General features: G+C 40.6%; 1 protein-coding gene across 8 annotated transcripts in view; it reads left to right on the forward strand.

Annotated features, from left to right (window-relative positions):
* Positions 1-19,755, forward strand: part of GRM7 (glutamate metabotropic receptor 7) — a 732,546-nt gene that overhangs the window by 663,287 nt on the left and 49,504 nt on the right. For 5 of the 8 annotated variants that reach the window (XR_014796613.1, XR_014796614.1, XM_084901928.1 and 2 more), the window contains exon 9: positions 14,062-14,308. The exons of 2 other annotated variants lie outside the window; for them this stretch is intronic. Coding sequence is in view for 4 of the 6 variants with exons in the window: in XM_084901928.1 (XP_084758054.1) it covers positions 14,062-14,308 (247 nt within the window). In the remaining 2 variants the exon portion in view is untranslated. Of the gene's footprint in view, positions 1-14,037; positions 14,309-19,755 lie in introns of those variants that run through there. One more of the 8 variants, XM_084901933.1, reaches the window with a different exon arrangement.

Consider the following 19,755-nt stretch of genomic DNA (forward strand, 5'->3'; position numbering starts at 1 on the left):
TAATTGAGACTTTTCTAAAAGTAAGGGAGGGGAAACATTTGATTGTGTGAAACTTGAACTATTTGGTCTTGAGAAATTAAGATTAAATCCATGGTCATATTTTGTAGCCTTTTGCCTAGATCCATGATCAGCAAACTGGCTCGCGAGCCACATGTGGATTTTTGGCCCCACAAAATACCACGGCCTGGGCAAGTCTATTTTGAAGAAGGGGCATTAGAAGAAGTTTAAGTTTAAAAAATTTGGCTCTCAAAATAAATTTCCATCGTTGTATTGTTGATATTTGGCTCTGTTGACTAATGAACTTGCCGACAACTGGCCTAGATGGAAGCTGGCGATAATTTTGGTTTGCTTCATCTTATCTTGTCATTCATTCAGTCTGTGACAGCCAATAAAAGGAACAGAAATGTATGAAAGCCAGTGAAATGGACTCAGTCAATTTTTAGAAAGAGAGCCAATGTAAAAAACATTAATGATGCCGCCTGTGATAAATGCTGCACACAGTTTAAAGGGAACATTTGAGGGGTGAGGGTGGGGGTTGCGTAAATCGTAATAACATATCTTAGGAAAATCCATATCATTGTTTATTATATAGTCCACAGAATGGCAAACACCAAATAAAATGAAATCATAAAATGGTAACTGTAAAATATGTGACCTAGATTGAATTTGAGTCTTTGAATTCTTCTAGTAATTTCCCATCCCTTCCTGTTTATATGAATTTCAGTGGTTTTATTTTGTTTTTTAACTTATGAAAATATAATAAGGTATGCAAGTTCTAAAAATGTTAACACTAACATTTAAAATAAATATAATGTTGGGGCATTTGATACCAAACATTTTTTTGTTGCATTTTTAGCAAAGATTTTAAAATTTCTGCAAAGCAAAATGTTTTAAATAAAGTACTTCCATTTCCTCCAACTAGTAACTGAATACCCCTTTGTCTGAATTGCTCATATTTCTGTCTAGCTGTCTGCCTTCAAGACCTGCTCTGAGTCAAGTGAAACGAGGTGAACATTAGCTGAAACTTGCTGAATGTTGGCAGTTTTCCCCCAGGAGCAAAAATAAATATTGCTGCTTCCCCATAGTTTGCAGTACACCTTCTTACTCAGGATGAAAATGAATGAGGAACATTGCAGGGCGGAGTACAGTGTACAGCATGCAGTTTGAAGGACATAATATTTTACAGATATGTTTTATAGCTATGGGATATGAGATCCTAGGAGGGAGAAAGGGGGTGTATTGGATTAAAGCAGAGAGTGCAATATTAGTTTAAACGCATCACTTATGACGCCAATGATAGCCACTTTGTGATTATCTGATATCAGTCTCATATGGAATGTTCCATAGCACCACGCCTGATGGCAAGCTAGAATATCAATAGGCTTGCATTCTCCTCACAGAGTATGAAACACATCCTGTCTGAAAGTAAAGGGATCACCTATTGGAAGCCCCATCTGCTCGCACAGAGTGCACACCATTATATAAGTGAGACACCTGTTTTTGTTTAATGCTGATTGAAGGCCTATAAAACAGATTGCTTCTTAGCCTTATAAATCTATACAATGGATCAAAACCTGGCTGGCTCCGTAGTGACAAGATCTCACTGAGACAGGAACCAAACCTGCATTCCCCACACTTTGGAAGGTGTTTGGATAAAGTATACATTTTTAACAAACTGTGCTAGAATGACCTTTATATCCAAAAATGAACTTAGATCTGTACCTGATACTATTATAAAATTTAATGCAAATGCATTATAGATCTAAACATAAAACCCCAAACCATAAACATCTAGATTAGATAGGCTAATTTTTTTGTGACCTTCGATTAGGCAAAGACTTCTTAGATATCCCAAAAAATATGCCATCTATAAAAGAGCCAATTGAAAAGTTGGACTTTGCCAAAATTAAAAACGTCTACTCTTTAAAGGACAGAATTAAGAGAATTAATAGATAAGCCACAGACTTGGTCGGGGGTGGAGGGAGGAGGGGGAGAAGAACTTTGCAAAGCATATATCTGATACAGATCCTGTGTCTAGAATCCCAAACTCCCACATCTTAGTAATAGGGAAAAAGCTAATAAACAAATGGGCAAAAGATTTGAACACATCACCAAAGGCATATAAGGGCAAATAACCCCATGGAATCTGCTGAATACCTAGGCTTCCTAGTAAATTGTAAATTAAAATGAGAATGAGATTTTCCTGCACATGTTAGATAGAGTGGCTAACATGCAAAAGGCTGACCATGCCAAGTGTTGAAGAGGCTTCGGAGGAACTGGAACTCTCTCAGACACTGCTGAAAAGAATGTAAAATGAGATTCCCTCCTTGGGCAACTCTTTGGTAGTTTCTTAACCTTTAATAATGTACCTACTATATGGTCCAGCCATTTTTTTCTATGTGTTTACCCAAAATAAAATGAAAAATATGTATATGGAAAGCCTTGTATATGACATTCATAACAACCCCAACTGGATACAACCTAAGTGTCTTATTGGCAAATGAATGGTTAAGTAAATGTGGTAAATCCATGTAATGGAATACTACTTAGCCACAAATACATTAAACAATATGGGTGAATCTCAAAATAATTTCACTGGAAAAACAGAAAAGAGTGCATATTATAGGACCGTACTCATATAAAACTCTACAAAATGCAATTTGGTTTACAGCTGGCTCCTCCTGGGGCAAAGGACTGAGCCTCCCTACCCCAGCATCTCCTGGCATTCCTTGGGGGCTTCCCTAGGGAAGGAGGAGGAACCTTGGGCAGTGTGAGACTCCTCAGCCAGGGCAATTCCCAGAGGACCACTGGCCACAAGCTGTGGGCTGCTGATGTCACCAGCACCAGGGAGAAGCAACTCCTCAGAAACACCCCCTTCTGTAGGGCTCTCTGCTGTGTGGGCCGGACAGCTCTGTAGACATCGCTGAGTAGACATTTCAATCTTATACATGTTCCCATAAAAAATGCCTGACGTTCCCGTGAGCCCAGACTGACTAGAGAATGCGCCTTTAAGATTATGTTTTTAGACTCATTCATCCACTTTTCTTAGAATTATATCAAAGTTTGATGTTGTTTCATTTCAAGAGTCTGATGAAGCAATCCTTTTATCTAAGAATATTTTTTCTTAAATTATAAAGACGCTATACATGAGCCAAATATTTTCTGAGTGTAAAGAGACAGCAGTTTACCCAGATGCTCATTATTTAACCAATTTATGGATCTCTTTCATCCTTTCTAAGAAAGTCGATTTTATTTTTTTTTTAAGAAGGGCAGGTTAGGAATTCCAAATAGGAATAAATGCAGGGGAGAGGTCTAAAGAGAGAAAATCTTAGCAATAAAAGGAATTGATGGTGAAGAACTGGCTCCGGGTAGCTGAGGCCGGATCAGGGCTCCTTTGGGTAGCCTTAGAGGAGGGAAAGCTGGTATATGTTTCTGGGCCCAGCACTCTCCAAGGACCCAGGAGTCAGCTGTGCTCATATCAATTCGTTTTGCTTGCAAAGATCTAGAGCCAGCCCACCCTTGCTTGGGACGGGGTGGAAACATTTTTAAGGAGCGCTCAGGACCCCTCAGGGGTCTGTACAACGTTGCTGTGGCTTAGGATGACATCCTCGCATTTGCGCAAGAGGGGGTGGAATGCACAGGCTCATGGCTTGGTTCCTCTCTGACCCTGACTCCTCCCATCCACTTGTCATCTCCACCTCCTAAGAGCTCTCTCATCTGTCCCTGCTGCCCTCTTCGTCACCATTACCCTGGACTGAGCCATCACACGTTCTAAAGAAGGTGAATTTTTTAAAAAGTGATATTTATTGATGATTCAGAGAAACTCCCAGAGGGCTCAGGATTGCAAAATAAAATACATCTACGGTCTCAGTTAAGTCAAAGTCAGCAGCTTTCTGTAAAAATAAAAAAATAAAAAAATAAAAAATTTAAACACCCTGAACTAGTCACTGAGTTGTCATGGCAACCATTTCTTTTTTTTCCACAGAGGAGATAATTAGATGCTAACCTGGGTGTCAGCCCAAGGGTTTTGAAAGAAAAGCTTCCTTTTCTCCAAAAGGGGCAGGACTGTTGATTTTTATGGTTGCCGCAGGCTCTGAAGGACTCGTTATTGATAGCGATGCTTTATGTTTAATGTGTACAAGAAAGATGTTAGAAGATGCAGGTGGCAAACCCCAGGACAACACAGTCCCTCCCTTGGGCCAGGTGGGGAAGTACTCCCTCAGGGGATGTAAGTTCACAGGAACATCACACTCTCTCCTTCACCCGGGTACCCTTCTGAATTTATTCTCTGGGATAATGGCAGAGATGGAGTGAAAGATTCCAAATGGAATCTCTGTGGTCCCAAGACTTTCTTCCTTAAAGTATCAATTAAGTCCCTTATATTTGCCACCCACAGTGCTAGGCTCTGGGAATACAGTGAGTCAAATGCACACGCTTCCTGTTGGGTGAAATAGATACAAATCACACACACAGAATCATCATGATTGCCTGGAGCGCTCATTAACAGGATGGTATTAGCTAGTTTTGGTTAGAAAGATGGGGTGGAAGGATGCTCCAGGGAAGAGGAAAGTCATATGCAAAGGCCCTGTGGCAGAAGAGAACACAGCACATTCAGGGGACATGAAAGAGGTCGCTGTGCTGATTTCTACAGAATATTCTGGTCGTTACCAGAATGGGAACATTTATCTTTGTTTTGTCTCCTCCGTTCATTTTCCCTGAGTGCCCTGGCTGCTCCAGAGGCCTGTCCTGTCACAGGGCGGGAGGATGAAGGGAAGCCAAAGAAACGGCTAGAGGAAAAAGTACTGGGAAAATGGAAACGATCATTGTTCAGAGCCAAAGCACACGGCTACACTGTCAGGTGCTACACAGACATGAAAGTTATCAACACGGCATTCTGGCCAGGGCTTTAGATTTTAAGGATGGCCCACTTACAGATCATCTCTTCCTGGCCAGTGCTCTGGGCCATTTCTCACATCATTTCCTAAGTATCAACCTCCAGGCTTCGAAAGGAGAAGTGAGGTGCACAAGATCCCCCAGATGTCAGCAAGCAGCAGGGCCCATCCTCGTCCAGAACTGACCACTACCCTAGTGCACGTGCCAAACCCTCCACTGCTCTTGGCTTCACAGTGTCTCCTTGCAAGATGGTGCTCGCTCCCTGTGGGCCCAAGACTTCCTTCCTCAAAGTATCACTGAGCACATCCTGTGCTCCAGGAGCTATCGCCAGTAAGTAGAAAGATCCAGTTCATGCCCTCTCAGGACAGTCGAGTGAAGGGACACTGTTAAATAAACACTAAAATGAGTGAATAATCACAAGTTGTGATTAATGTAATGAAGGCAAATAACTAGTTCTGTAATCAGGCAAGAGAATAAGGACATAATAAGCACTTGAAGGCCCTCCTCAAGGAAGGGAGGATGATATCCCAAAGACAGGTAGGAGGTAGCCAGCTACAGGTGCATGAGAACAGCATCTAAGGCAGAGAGAACAAAGGTGTGAGAGCCTGGAGGATGGGCAGAATGTCGTGCATTTGAGACACAGAGAAGATGAAGGAAGGCGAAGGGGGGCATTGGGGAGTTCCTTGACCACGTTCAGCATTTAATCTTCATCAGAAGTGTGAAGCAATTGAACTAATGCAGCAAAACAGCTGGAACTCCCAGGACCTTAGTCCTCAGCATTGAGTTTTAAGGAGAAATGAGACCTGGACAATACCTCTCTGACAAAGTCTAGGAAGGTTTAAAGGGCAGACTCAGAGGAGGTAAAACGGGAGCCAGACTGCAGGCCCTTGAGAGTGAGTGGGGAGGAAATGGTTCATTTTAGACCTTGGAAGCAAAATTGAAAGGAAAATGGATGTTATAATGGAGGTAAAACCCCGAGTCACTCTTTTTCTCTCTCTCTTGCTGGGATGGCTGTTATTTCCCAGCGCAGACTCATAGCCCCTTATTGTGCCATTCAGGGGCATAGGCTGGATGAATACTTGCCTCTACTTTTCTGGGGAAGCTCATTACAATTATTTGCTCCTTTTGGTAATAAACCTGACATAACCACTTTCTCTGGGGGTCTTAATTGGGAGTCAGCGCAGTTATCACTGGACGGCAATTCGATGGCTGGGTTTCCAGCTGTTAATGTGATTTGCCCTGCATCCAGGACCACCACTTAGCACAGTGACTGGTGGCTATCTCAGCACCTTATGCAGGCAAGGCAAAGGTTAGGGGGCGCCCCCTGCTGGCACATGTGGACATACTAGTGTTCATAGAAAAGCAGGGGAGCAAAGACAATGGAGGAAAGGGAGAACTCAAAGCACAGGAGGGAGCTGCCATTGCTCACAGGCAAGATGGGAGAGACACAGACCAAAGGGACAGAGAAAGTCCAGAAATATAATAGCCAAGCCAATAAGAGAAAGCTGGATGCTTATGATGATCAAACCCTGCCCAAGTACATCAGAAAGCCAATGCCAATGGTGCTGAAAGCTGAGCTAAGAACATGCTTTATTTTTGTAGGTCTGACATTGTCTTCTCATCAATAACACACGTGGGTCCAATTTTAATGAATGAAAGTCCAAATTAAAACACAATAAATGTGCCCGGAAAAAAAAATGCAAAAACCGTCTCTTTCAGGTATTAATTTGACATCAATATTTTCATTTGATTATTGTCTTTTTATAATTACTGGAACTACAAAGATGACTTTAAAAGTTGACAAAACTATACAGCCTTGCTCTTATACCAATGGGATATTTCAAATGACAGCTTTAGAAACAGAATCAGTTCAGACATTTTTTTTTAACCCACTGGCTTACTTGCAAAGCAATACAGAACATCATTGCATATTATCTGGTATATTCCCCAGCGAGGAGCAAACCAGCATTTTCACATTATAAGACAGAATCTGAAATTGCCTCCTACAAAAAGGCTGTTAGGTTCAGTCTTGATGAGTATGGCCAAGGATTCCAAGGTCGCCAGTGGAATCTGGCAGAAGTATGTCTCTCTAGGCTGACTATGGGGGAAATGCTTTGCCTTTATATGTAAAATCACTAACGGCAGAGACCTAACATCCGGGAGGCTCTCTAACCAGAAGGAACAATAAATAACCCTTCAGACAATACAACGGAGCAAATAGTGCCAGTGTTAGCCATGTAAAAGAATAAAATTCCTACCTTGCAGTTGGAGGGGAAGACACATGAAATAAAAATTGAGGGATCAGAAGGCTGGTGGAGGGAAGAAATTCTGAGTATCAGTGTGTATAGGCTGCGCCCATATGTGTCCAGAACAATGAGAAGTGATTTGCCTACAACTGCCTATGGAAGTGGCCTGCCGCGCATTAGGGTGGCTGGCACGGGGAGTGGAACAGTCACCTCCCCAAGGATGTGGTCCATTGGAATAACAGCATCTCTGATTTCACTGTGTAGGAAGAGACACAGCCTCAGGCTTCTGGTCAAGAGAGCAAAGAACTGAGATGTAGGCGATTTCAGGCATGACATAATCACTTTTCTCATGTTCCAGAACCCATTTGCATTCACCTGGAGCACTTGTCTTGCATCCATCCAAGTAAATAATGTAATTGTCTGCAGACTTAATATCATGTCTGCCCGGAGATACTAAATGAGAAAAACAAAACACAGTAGAACTAGGTCTTGTGCAAAAATCATCTAGTCTCCTCCAATATCTACAATGTTATACCAGGCATCTGTCCACAGAGCCTGTCCCGTCATATTTGATGTGTGTATCTCTCTATGAATATCATCTATACATTTATTTATACACTGCTCACTCACAGATAGAAGGGCTAAGCAGACACTGGGACCTTCTACTCTAGTAAAGACACTTGCATTTCCTGAGCACACACCATGTACCAGGTACTAAGCCAACTACTTTTCACACATGATTTCCTCTCATTTTCAGAACAGAAGGTCTCAGAGGTAGTGATGAGATGAGGTGGGGTTTTATATCAGGCACTCTTGTAACAAATTGCTGGGGTTTGGATTTGCAGTCTGTCACTTGAAGTGGTTTCCCAGAGTCACCCACCCACTATCCAAGGCCAACATTTGAAATCAGTTCTGAAAACAAAGATCTTGTTCTTTTCATTACATCATCCTTCTAGAAGATGCAAATCTCCCTTTCCTGCAAACACACACACACACACACACACACACACGGTATTTCCCCCTATCATCATGCTGAATCCTTTTATCAGCATGTATCCTTTCATAACTAAGGCAAAGCCTTCAGTATGTTGACCCCTGGAGAGCTGAGAAAGTTCCAATTTCGAACATTCTGTTACATTCCCAGCCATGTGTCAGTATTTATTTTTCAAAAATATGGTTACCGTTACTCTAATTAGGAAGCAAGAGGTACTGGCAGTTAAGATAGAAAACAGTGGCTTTAACTGCCAGGAACTTTTATTTCCATGTAGTCACGTGACTGTTCCAAACATTTGTCAAGTAATAATGCACCCTTCCTCTTTTGACTGCATCAGATAATATTTTTATTTTTATTTCACAGACTGTGGGATGTCATGAGAATTATGAAAGTTCTCCCATCCCACCTGAAGACTACATAAAACCTTCTTGTCCCAGTTCTCTGCTGTCACTTGGGAACACAAAATTAGTTACTTCTCATAAGGTAGTCAGCGACAGATAAAATAATGGTGTGAGCATACTTTCAAACAAAATAGAAGCCAACTTAATGAGATGCTGTTCCCTAAAACAGGCTTCCTATGGATTCCATAGGAAGATCATCATCTTTAAATGTATTAATATTGCATTTAAAAAAGCAAAAAAAAAGTTATTTTATGTTATAGCCAACAAATAAACCATGATACTAACACACCTGATTGAGTGGCTGCTACCTGCTGGGCACCTTTGTATATATTTTACAATTGTGAGCTCGTTTGATGCTAATAACAACCTTGTGGGTACTATTATCTCCACCCTAGGAATGAGGGCCAGAGGCACACTAATAGTAGTTAACAAAAGACTAAGAGCTTTTCTTAATACAGTGTTGAATGCCAAGGATATTTATCATACCTGATACTTGCTTCAAGTGTAGAAGTTTTTGCTCAACCAGGATTTAATAAGCACATACTTTGTGGCAGACATTGTGTCCATTGTCCAGTCAGTTCTGCTCTAAGGTGACATACGTGTTTTTAAAAATCACCGTGCTCTGCAATATTGTGCAATAAACACAGAAATTATGGGAAAAAGTGGGTTGGGGACACATACTCAAAAACCTCATCAGTGACATTGTAAAAACGGGTAGGAATCTAATAAAAATGGCAGCCTGGTTTTATACACGTTAGAGGACTAAGAAATATATAAATATCACAATAAACGGCATTTTACCTTAAAAAAAGAAAAAGCCTGGTGTTTGCTCATGGAAGCAGGTGCCAAACATATCATATTGCTGCTTGTGATTCATGGTGAAACTGCGGGGGGGATAGGGCATGGGGGAGTTGGCAGATGTTTGAGGCATGAGCGTGTTTGTGTGCATTTCATATATCCCCGCACAGCTGGGTGCAGCTGGCTGTGTTCCTCTAGTGTTTCTTATGGAAGAAACCACATATTTGCAAACATGAACTTTGTGTTGTACTCACATTGTTCCCTAATACCTCATTCTGGTCAGGATGAATTTGCATTTTCAAAGTAAATCACGCCTACCATCTTCACAGTGTGCCTGAAGCCTGGGTCAATGCAGTCACTTGATAGTATCTCAATAAAAATGCTGCTGAGTGGATAAGTGGATGAATGCATAAATAGTGGAAAAGTATGGTGTGACTCACATAGCCTGTCTGAAATACAACTAAGAGGGAATGGATAGCAGGTGGTCATGAGTTAGTTAACTCATATTAATGATTTGGCCCCGCCAAACAGTCCCAGAATTTTGCTAACTTTATAAATTAAAGGTGGTAATTCATTAATATAAATATATTATTAATTTTTATAGTACATACTTTTTATTAAGGACATCATTAGAAATGATGAGACTATTGTATTTTGATGAACCCAAAAATCTGAAATTGGGTTTTTCCTGATAGTTCTAGTTTTATATTTATCTACAGGCCTTGTGAATTTTTCTTTACTTCTTTTTCTCTTTATTCTTTGGACAACAGTGAGAATACTCTGATTTTTAAAGTTTAAAACTTGAAACTGTTATAATTATTATCAGCATGACCTGAAAGCTCTCAAAATAATATTCAAGTAAACCGATTATGAAACTTACTTAGAAGAATTGGCAAATTTCAACGTTTGCTCATGAGCACTATCTAGCAAGTGTATAAATTCTTTAGAATCTTTGAAATTGAGAGTTAGACAAGGAGAACTCAACTACAGATACTTACAAAGCAACACCAGGATCTCATGATATGAATTCACACTGTATCTGATAATAAACTTTTAGTTTAAGATGAGAAAATAGATGGAGCATATTCAGATGGACCCTGCCTGGCACTGAATCAAGTACACACCTGTGTATGTACTCTAATAGTCTATGTGCTGCTATACTTCACTCAGACAAGATATGAATAAGTATGGTGTTTTAGATATTACAACCTAGTTAATCAATAAGACATACATAAAAAGTTCAAATTATATAAAAGTAGGTACAAAGGAAGCCTTATCTTGAGACCTACACCCCCACAACCTAATAAATATTTATCAGCCAGGAAGTAAATATCAGCAGCTGACATTTCAAGGGTACTTATTTCCAAGGCATTCTGCTAATCACTCTTCATATATTAATTATATCTTCAAAACTCCCATAAGGTAGGAACTATTATGATCTTCATTTTATAAATAAGGAAACTGAGAGATAAAGAAAATATGTGCATGCATTCCATGCATCAGACTTCAGGAAAACTACTGTTCAAGAATGTTATGCAAAGCTCCTGGCTGTCTGAACTCCGAATCCCTTGCCTCAAAGCTCATTAGCTGCATGAACTGGATTATGCATGATGAATATTAGGAAAGCCACATTCAACCAAGCAGTAGAAGCTTGATCTGGAACATTTGGGTTGATGATAAAATTAAGGCTTAATTATTAAAACACACAGGAATTACAAGGCATCTGGCATCCCTCCCACAGGCCTAGCCATCGGGGAGTGACCAGGTGGGGAAAACCTTCCTCCATGGACACCAATGCCTTTACATCTCTAAAGAAATAGTAAGGAATAGTATAGTTTTCCCCTCACTAATCTGACAATTCTCTACACCCTTCAACCTTCATCTTTTTTAATGTAGGCCAGACAAGAATTTAACACATCAAATTGTAAGTGAGTGGTTGCTTAACTGAATTTCCAAGGAAGCAGAGGAGACAAGGATAGCTCTGGTCACTGTCCAAACCACAAATAACAATGTCAGAAGGAGATCTTGCAACCTGTTAGCAAATGGTCAGTGTAAAAATACTGGACAAGCCAACAAAAGGACGTGAAATGCCCATGATGAAATAGAGCTAAGCATTTTATAGTAAGCATCAGATCAGCTGAGGCTAAAAACAAATGTGTTGCAACTTGCTAAAGGAATGTACTAAAGCTGAAGCTGTACTGAACACTCAGAGCTTCACAGTGACTTAGTTTCCCTCCTGTGGTTTAATGGGATTGGATTCCTGTGAACCAATACCTCTGGGATCCCTGTAGACTGGAGCCTTCCAATCTTTCTACTTACTTTACAATACTTTCATGGTACAGCTGGCCCTTAAATAATAGCATTTCACTCAATGTCGTTTTGTTATAACATTGATGAGATGCCACGGGAGCTTAACTCTTGTGTACATCTATTAGACTATGGTAAAATTGGTTTCCTTATATTTCATTTTGCTTAGTCGCAGAACCTATTGACAATATTGAGGACTTGCTGCACTTACTATCTGCTAGGTTCTATCCTAAGATCAGAAAGGTCCAGGCAGCCAGTAGGTCACATGGAAATCCTGCAGTATATCTAGAGAAAAGGCTGTTTGACCACTCAGCCATAGGTAGGAAAAAATGTCTATCATACAAACACTTGAGCTCATTCATCATGTATGTATTAAGTGCCTACTGTTTGCCATCACTGCAGACACAAATTGCACCATGCACACAGGTCTAGAGCTATGGCCTAGTTGGGGAGTCAGATGGTCAAATGATCAGGGAGTATAATTACAAATGGGAACCAATGATATAAAGAAAACATATTGTTGAGGGCATGAGGATTAAGGAGCTGGCCAACCCTGGAGACAGCCTGGCTGGATACTTTAAGCAGCAGAGGGGGAACGTTCCTAACAAATGAAAACAAGAATAAAGTAAAACTGCACGTGTGCACATATGCAGGGTTTGTGGCTAAGTGAGCACAGCATCTTCAAGTGCCCCTTTCAGCTGGTGCCCTGGAGAGGGAGGCATGGGATAATGGTGAAAAACTGGTCAGTAAAGTAAACAGGGGGCAGATGATTTGTGGCCTCATAGAATCCATTAAAGTTGGGGATTTTATCCTCAGATCAATGCAAAGGCAAAGTTGCTGGAAATGATGACCAATATGTTCTCAAGGAACTAGGCTTCCCACTAACCTGGAAGACTATGGCAGCTAGTCACTCTTTTATTTATTTTTTAATTTAACTGATTTATCTGCCTACTTGTTTATATATATCTAGCCTATTCAGGTATGATTGACAAATTAAAGATGTTTATTTTTATCTAGCCTATTGAGGTATGATTGACAAATTAAATATGTATATATTTATTGTAGGTTATAGAACATGATATTTAAGATATGCAATGTGATGATTTAAGATCCATTGCATAATAATTACCACAATCCAGTTAATTAACACATCCATCACCTCTCATTTCATATAGCTTTGATAAATCATGTAAGATATAAATATACCTAAATGTATCGTGGGGGTACTTCCTGATCATGATGGGGCACTTTATAAACACAACTGGACCAAGTCGTCTATAGTTTTCCCCTCACTAATCCGACAATTCTCTACACCCTTCAACCTTCATCTTTTTTTTTATGTAGGCCAGACAAGAATTTAACACATCAAATAGTAAGTGAGTGGTTGCTTAACTGAATTTCCAAGGAAGCAGAGGAGACAAGGATAGCTCTGGTCACTGTCCAAACCACAAATACCAATGTCAGAAGGAGATCTTGCAACCTGTTAGCAAATGGTCAGTGTAAAAATACTGGACAAGCCAACATAACCAGATCTTGGTCCCTTGCTGTTGGTATTTTTAAAATCAGAATTAAGCAAGAAGGGCTTACTTTCCAGGGAAATGTAGTCACTACTTTGTAGGTATGGTGAAGGTGAACCCCTTTGAAACACTATATATGATGGAAGTGCATATATTCATATATAATGAGTGGCCAGATTATCATGATCTCTGAACACATAATAATCTGGCCACTCAGAGTATAACCTATATAATAAAAGGCTAATATGCAAATTGTCCCCTCAACCAGAAGTTCGACCAGCAGGCAAGCCAACCAACTGCCTATGTCCCCTCCCCCTGGCCAGGCTGGCTGGATCCCACCCATGCACAAATTCATGCACTGGGCCTCTGGTACACGTACACACACACACACACACACACACACACACACTGAGTGCCAGATTATTATGCATTCAGAGATCTTAATAATCTGGCTACTCAGTGTATATTGACATAATGACTTTTCAAACAGGCCATGTAGAATTTAATCATTGTGTGTGAGTTTGGGGATAAAAACCCTTACTCAAGGTTGTACAGATTTCCATGATCTGCCTGTCTTCATATTCAATTGCTATTCTGATTAAAAGTACTTCAAATCCGATTCTGGATCTACTCTGAAATTTTATGTAGGAGACTTCTTCAGGGCAAGCATGCACATGGATCTCCCAATGGCATTCAAACAATAAAAATATGCATAAACTCTCCACTCTCCAATAAACACTCAGAGTCATCCTGTCTTGCCTTTTTTTTTTTTTTTTATCAGAAACCCTTGGAGATTGCTATGCTTTCTCTCCTAGCCACCGTCATTCTTGACATCACGTTAAGTGTTAAGACTCCCTCTGCAGTCATTTTATTTGTAATAGTGTCTTGTGTGTTGTGTCTCCTAGCTCTACATACAAACCACCACGCTTACAATCTCCATGAACCTAAGTGCGTCAGTGGCGCTGGGGATGCTATACATGCCGAAAGTGTACATCATCATTTTCCACCCTGAACTCAATGTCCAGAAACGGAAGCGAAGCTTCAAGGCAGTAGTCACAGCAGCCACCATGTCATCACGGCTGTCACACAAACCTAGTGACAGACCCAACGGTGAGGCAAAGACAGAACTCTGTGAAAACGTAGATCCAAACAGTAAGTACCTCTTCCTTCCTTTCCTCTCCCTATGCTGCATCAGGAAGCTCTCAGAAATGTGGTGTGTGCTTGCCTTTCTCAGAAACATTCTCGTCTCAGTGTCTTGGGTTGCCTTGAGGAATGCTAACATTTTCTCCTAAGAGTCCTGCCTTAGTCTCAACACCCTTTTCTTTTCTCACCCTGTGGGAGGCACTGCTTCAGAAGTGGGAAATCTCCCCTGCCCCTTGCTTCTCATTCTCTGGTCCCTACCCTTTCCAACAGACACCTTTATTGATCCTTTCCTGTTAGGGGAACAACTTCCTGTTTAGGAAAACTTTTAAGGCCAGATTGTTCTCTAGCAGCAGGAATGAAATTAGAATATTTAAGAGTTTTAGAATCCTAACTTCTTTCCACTGGAACATGAATGAGGAGAAAGCTATGATTCTTTACTAAGCAAGCCTTCTAGACACAACAACATTGGCAAAGTTTCATCCAAGTGCACAGGCCCAGACTCCAGAAGGTAATGGCTTCCCCATGTGGGAAAGACATCTCCCACATCACCGCACGAGAGTTCCATTCAATGAAAACTAAATATCATGAGTGGAATCAAAGATTAAATGTCAGATCTGATATGCTACATGGCATATCTGTAACCTCTGGTAGACTTGGTTCACCCCTGCAAATGAACCTAAATAAGGTAGGCATAAAAAAATTATCCAGAGGTTAAATGCATAGAATTCACAATTGCTAATTTTACTAATACTGGTATTATAGTAAATTTCAGATTAAAAAGGAGACTTCTAGAATTTATTTTCTAGAAATATTTTGATCAGTTTCATATAGAATGAAGTAGAAACAAGTGTTCATGATACTTCCTGTTTTTAATGTAGAGGGGGATTCAGGTTATCATATTCAGTCACTCGAGACATACTATTTTTCAATTATGAGCTGGTTTTTTTGTAGCCAAAGGCTTATTGCCTAGCAAAAAGAATTTCTAGTCTAAATACTATGAAGCAATCCTTTATGGAGAGAGAAGAGAGAAGAGAGAAGAGAGAAGAGAGAAGAGAGAAGAGAGAGAGAGAGAGAGAGAGAGATCTTTAAAAACCAGGAGGCAGTGGAGTGTGATCCTGACAAATACTGTAGAAAGATCCATGATCTGGTATATTTCCATTTCTAAATGGTTGGTTTAGTGAATATTGTACAACGCTTTAAAAATTCATATCATATCTTCTCTATGGTGGACCTCCCTTTGACTTTTCAATAGAAGAGATTCTGGGACAAGGGGAGAGGAAGGAGACACATCACCATGAGAGAAAGGAGAACCAGAATGGGCAGAATGGACAGGCTCCAACCTTGGGTTTCCAGAGCAAATGGTCAGTAGAGAGAAGTGGATGGCAGATTGCTGTGGTATTCAATGTGATGTAGGAAGAAGCTTTGGGCTGAGACGGACCTGGGTTCAAAGTCAAGCCACTCACTTACTGGCTGTGTGATTTTGAGAATCACTGAGCTTTCCTAAAGCTTAATATCTATATCATAACTGTCATAAAATATCATGCATCTAGAAAATAATCGAGCAATTAAATAATCGAGCAATTAAATGATAATTCCCTTCCACTCCTGAAAGACAAAAATATTTGCATAAACGTACATTTCCATGTGTATTATTATGTAGAAATGTTGGTTGCACTTAAAGGTTAACTGAACACCAGGAAGTAGATAAAACTAATTTACAAAAAGAAATATTTCAATGAACATACCTATGCATCTATTTATATGTCTACTTGTATTAACAAATATAGCTGCGTATTTATACGTCCACAGAGTTTTATTCTAGAACCCCTTGTCAATTTGCATTTCACAAAAATCTTATCCTGGAGACATCCTAGGAAAGATTTACATTTCTATGTGTACACACACACACATACATCAAGACATGCCTAAAATCAATAAGCAGAAAATACAGTGAAAACTCTAACTGTATTGAAAAAAAATGACCAAATTAAGAGCTTTTAATTTGAACAATTAATTCTGTATTATGCTACTTAAAAATAATTAGCTTGAAACAACATTGTTACTGTTGTTAACTATTAATGATTAGGTTCTATCCCTATTGAAGCTGTTTGGGGTCTGATAATGCTAATACTAACAATACTATTAATATTACTACTACTCATAATAATAATACATCAATTGTCCTTTGAAATGGGCATTATGCATAATGTCATTTGTGGACTATCTTACTCCTCCCAAAAGCTGTGGAATGGGAGTTATTATTCTCATTTACTGAAGAAACCTAAGCTTAGCAAGATTAAGTGACATAACCAAAGTCACACATCTAGTGAGCAGCATGGGTGGGACTGAAACCCAGGTTTGACTCTCAAATCCATGCTTGTTTCTCTTGGCTGCTGTTTCTTGGGATGCGAGTGGCATGCTGTAATTCCAGCACGGCACTTACTCTTTTGGCTTCCACAGTGGGTAATACTTGCGTATAAAGAACATAATGATGCATTGTGGCAGACTCTGAAGTTAAATGTGCTGTGAAATGTATTATTGCCTGAAGTGTTGTCCATAAAGACAGGATTAGTGTGTGCTCAAAGAAGGCTGCCCGGGTAGAGGCCGCGTCCTACTAACTCAAAACCCAAACACCTTATTACCTGTGTCAGTAACAATAAGTGATCCATTTGGAATGCATTGGGCGCCTTCCCCTTGAAAAGCTTTTGTTGACTTTCGTCATTATGGTTGTTTTGGTGCCTACACAAAGATAAATCAAATAGAGCCTTTATCTCGTAATCAGTACAGAAGATTTTGAAAAACTGATTTAGTTCTTTTGGACTTGTTGGTCTAGACACTCCCTAAACGCCATGAAGAATTTAACTAGGTGTTTGCTGTACCATGGGAGGAAATTCATGTACCTCCAAACACTAGGGTTTCTGATGGCCCAGTTCGCAAAGGTCCCAAAGAGGACTGTAAAGACCTTATCCAGATAAAAGTCTGCCCTGCAGAACTGTTTGTGGAGGTGGAAATGGTCTAGCCACCTGTGGCTATTCAGCACTTGAAATGTGGCCACATAATGAGGAAAGACACATTTAACTTTGCTCCATTTTAAAGAGTGTAAATTTAAATAGCCATCTGTGGCTATGGCTACCATATTGGACAACACAGCTCTAGAAATTATCTCTCTTGACAGGCTGACATTTCATTCTAGGACACTCAGTTTGAGCCCATAGTGGAAACATCGCCCCAAGTTTTAGCAGTGATGATGATCTGAAGCAAAGTTCACCTAAAGAAATGAAACATTTGACCTGAGGCCAAAGTGCAAACAAATAGTTATTTCAAATGACCCAGAAGGAACTACTGATAAGGAAACAGCGGTACCACAGGGAGCAATTAGAATTGGACACCCAGCCCTGACAATGCAGAAATGTACTCATGAAGGGAAAGAGCAGTAGTGAAAATTCAACTCATGAAACAGACAACCAGACTATTCTGGTGTGAGGGAACATTATCACTATATTTTATTAAATGTCAAATACAGCTCTGGTATTCTCAAATTTATGAGCTCTGCTAACAGAGACAAAGAAAATATTCCCTGAAATTGAGCTGTCTGGTTCAAAGAACACAAAAGCACAGGCCAGGCACTCGGAGAAGGAATGTGTCTTTCCAAAGGGGGAATTCTGTACACGATTCTCTGAGGGAGGGGATTGGAGAAGAAGTCCAGTTTCTAGCATGCACAACAAAGCGAAGAATGAAACAGAGATCCCCCCTTCCTCGTGGTTGTTCTGAACACACAGTCGCAACGTGTTTCGACCCTCAGTGTTTCCATTTCCAGCAGCTCTGCTCCATCCCTGCCCCCACCGCGCCTGGTGCATGCCTGCTTCTGACCATCCAACGCCACAGCAGCTACGTGTCCACATCAAACCAAATCTGCTGGCTCACCAGGAGCAGAAATCAAAACTGCCCTGGTACCGCCTGGCTCTTCCCCAAGAGGTCCGGTTTTCCTCTTAGGTTACTCCTTCTGTTAACCATGCTACTGTCAGAGAAAAACCTCTCTCTGAATGGAATACACACAGCATCTGCTCGCTAGGAGCCTTAGATATTGGGATACTTGCTGGTTTCAGCACTGACTGCAGATCCGCAGGAGGGAGAGGGGTGTAGCTCAGTGACTTACTGAATTTTTATTTATGCAAACGAGGTTTCTGTTGCTAGAGGATCAGAAGAGCCTGGCCTAATTTGGAATGCTTTGGACCTGGCTGCCATGATGCATTCGCCACGTCTCTGTCCAAGACTCAGGGCACCTGGTCTGGTCTGGCTTCTGCATTCTCAATTTGCCATGTAGCCGGGCACCAGGCAGATGTAAGTTCATGGCAAATTGATAGTGCTTGAGACGTGGCTTATCGATGGCCACCAGGACCCTTGTCTAGTTGGATGGATGACAGTAACTGAGGCAGCGGGAGTGTATTAAGATGAATGGCTAAGGCCTGCTGCCTTCTCACCTGGGTGGGTCAGAACTAGAAGATGTGATGTATCCTCTGGTCAGATATTCTCCTTGTAAAGGTAGCCATAGGGAGCCCTAAGCTACTTTTGGGCTAAACTAGCATCCATTTTCTAGCTATTATCCCCAGGCCATGCAGAAAAACTCCTGAAGTTCCTGGGCTGTCAGGAGTTAGTTTCCTCTGGGGGGTCAGTTACAACTTGAGATGTCAAGCAGGTGGACACTGGGGACACACTCCCTTCCTGGATGTGGGGGCGTGTGACTGAGTACTTGACTCTGAGATACAGGCTGGACATAGGCTAGGACACCAGGTACAAGACTAGTTTAAACCGATAAGCATATTGCTTGATGAAGCACATTTTAGAAGAATAATTTGCACCTAAAATAGAAAATTTATAGTAAGATATATTACATATAACTGTAATTTTTTTAATAAAAAATATATATTTTGTATTGATTTCGGAGAGGGAGAGAGAGATAGAAACATCAATGATGAAAGATTGGCTACCTCCAGCACACCCCCCACTGGGGATCAAGCCCACAACCCTCGCATGTTTTCTTGAATGGAATCAAACCCAGAGCACTCAGTCAGCAGGCGGACACCTTATCCACTGAGCCAAACCAGCTAGGACTAACTTTATATTCTGATGTGTTTTTTTCTTTACTATCACATTTGCATGTATGGTAAAATATATAAATAATTTGTACTTTCTCACAGAAGGTAATTATTACATAGAATAGTTGAACTGTCAATACAAGGAAATATTTGATTTAAAAATGTATGGTTTGGCTCAGTGGATAGAGCGTTGGCCTACAGACTGAAGGGTCCTGGGTTTGATCCCAGTCAAGGGCATGTACCTTGGTTGTGGATACATCCCCAGTAGGAGGTGTGCAGGAGGCAGCTGATCGATGTTTCTCTCTCATCTATGTTTCTAGCTCTCTATCCCTCTCCCTTCTTCTCTGTAAAAAAAAAAAT

The sequence above is a fragment of the Pipistrellus hanaki genome (assembly GCF_964339955.1).
Source record: "Pipistrellus hanaki genome assembly, chromosome: 13".
NCBI classification, from domain to species: Eukaryota; Metazoa; Chordata; class Mammalia; order Chiroptera; family Vespertilionidae; genus Pipistrellus; species Pipistrellus hanaki.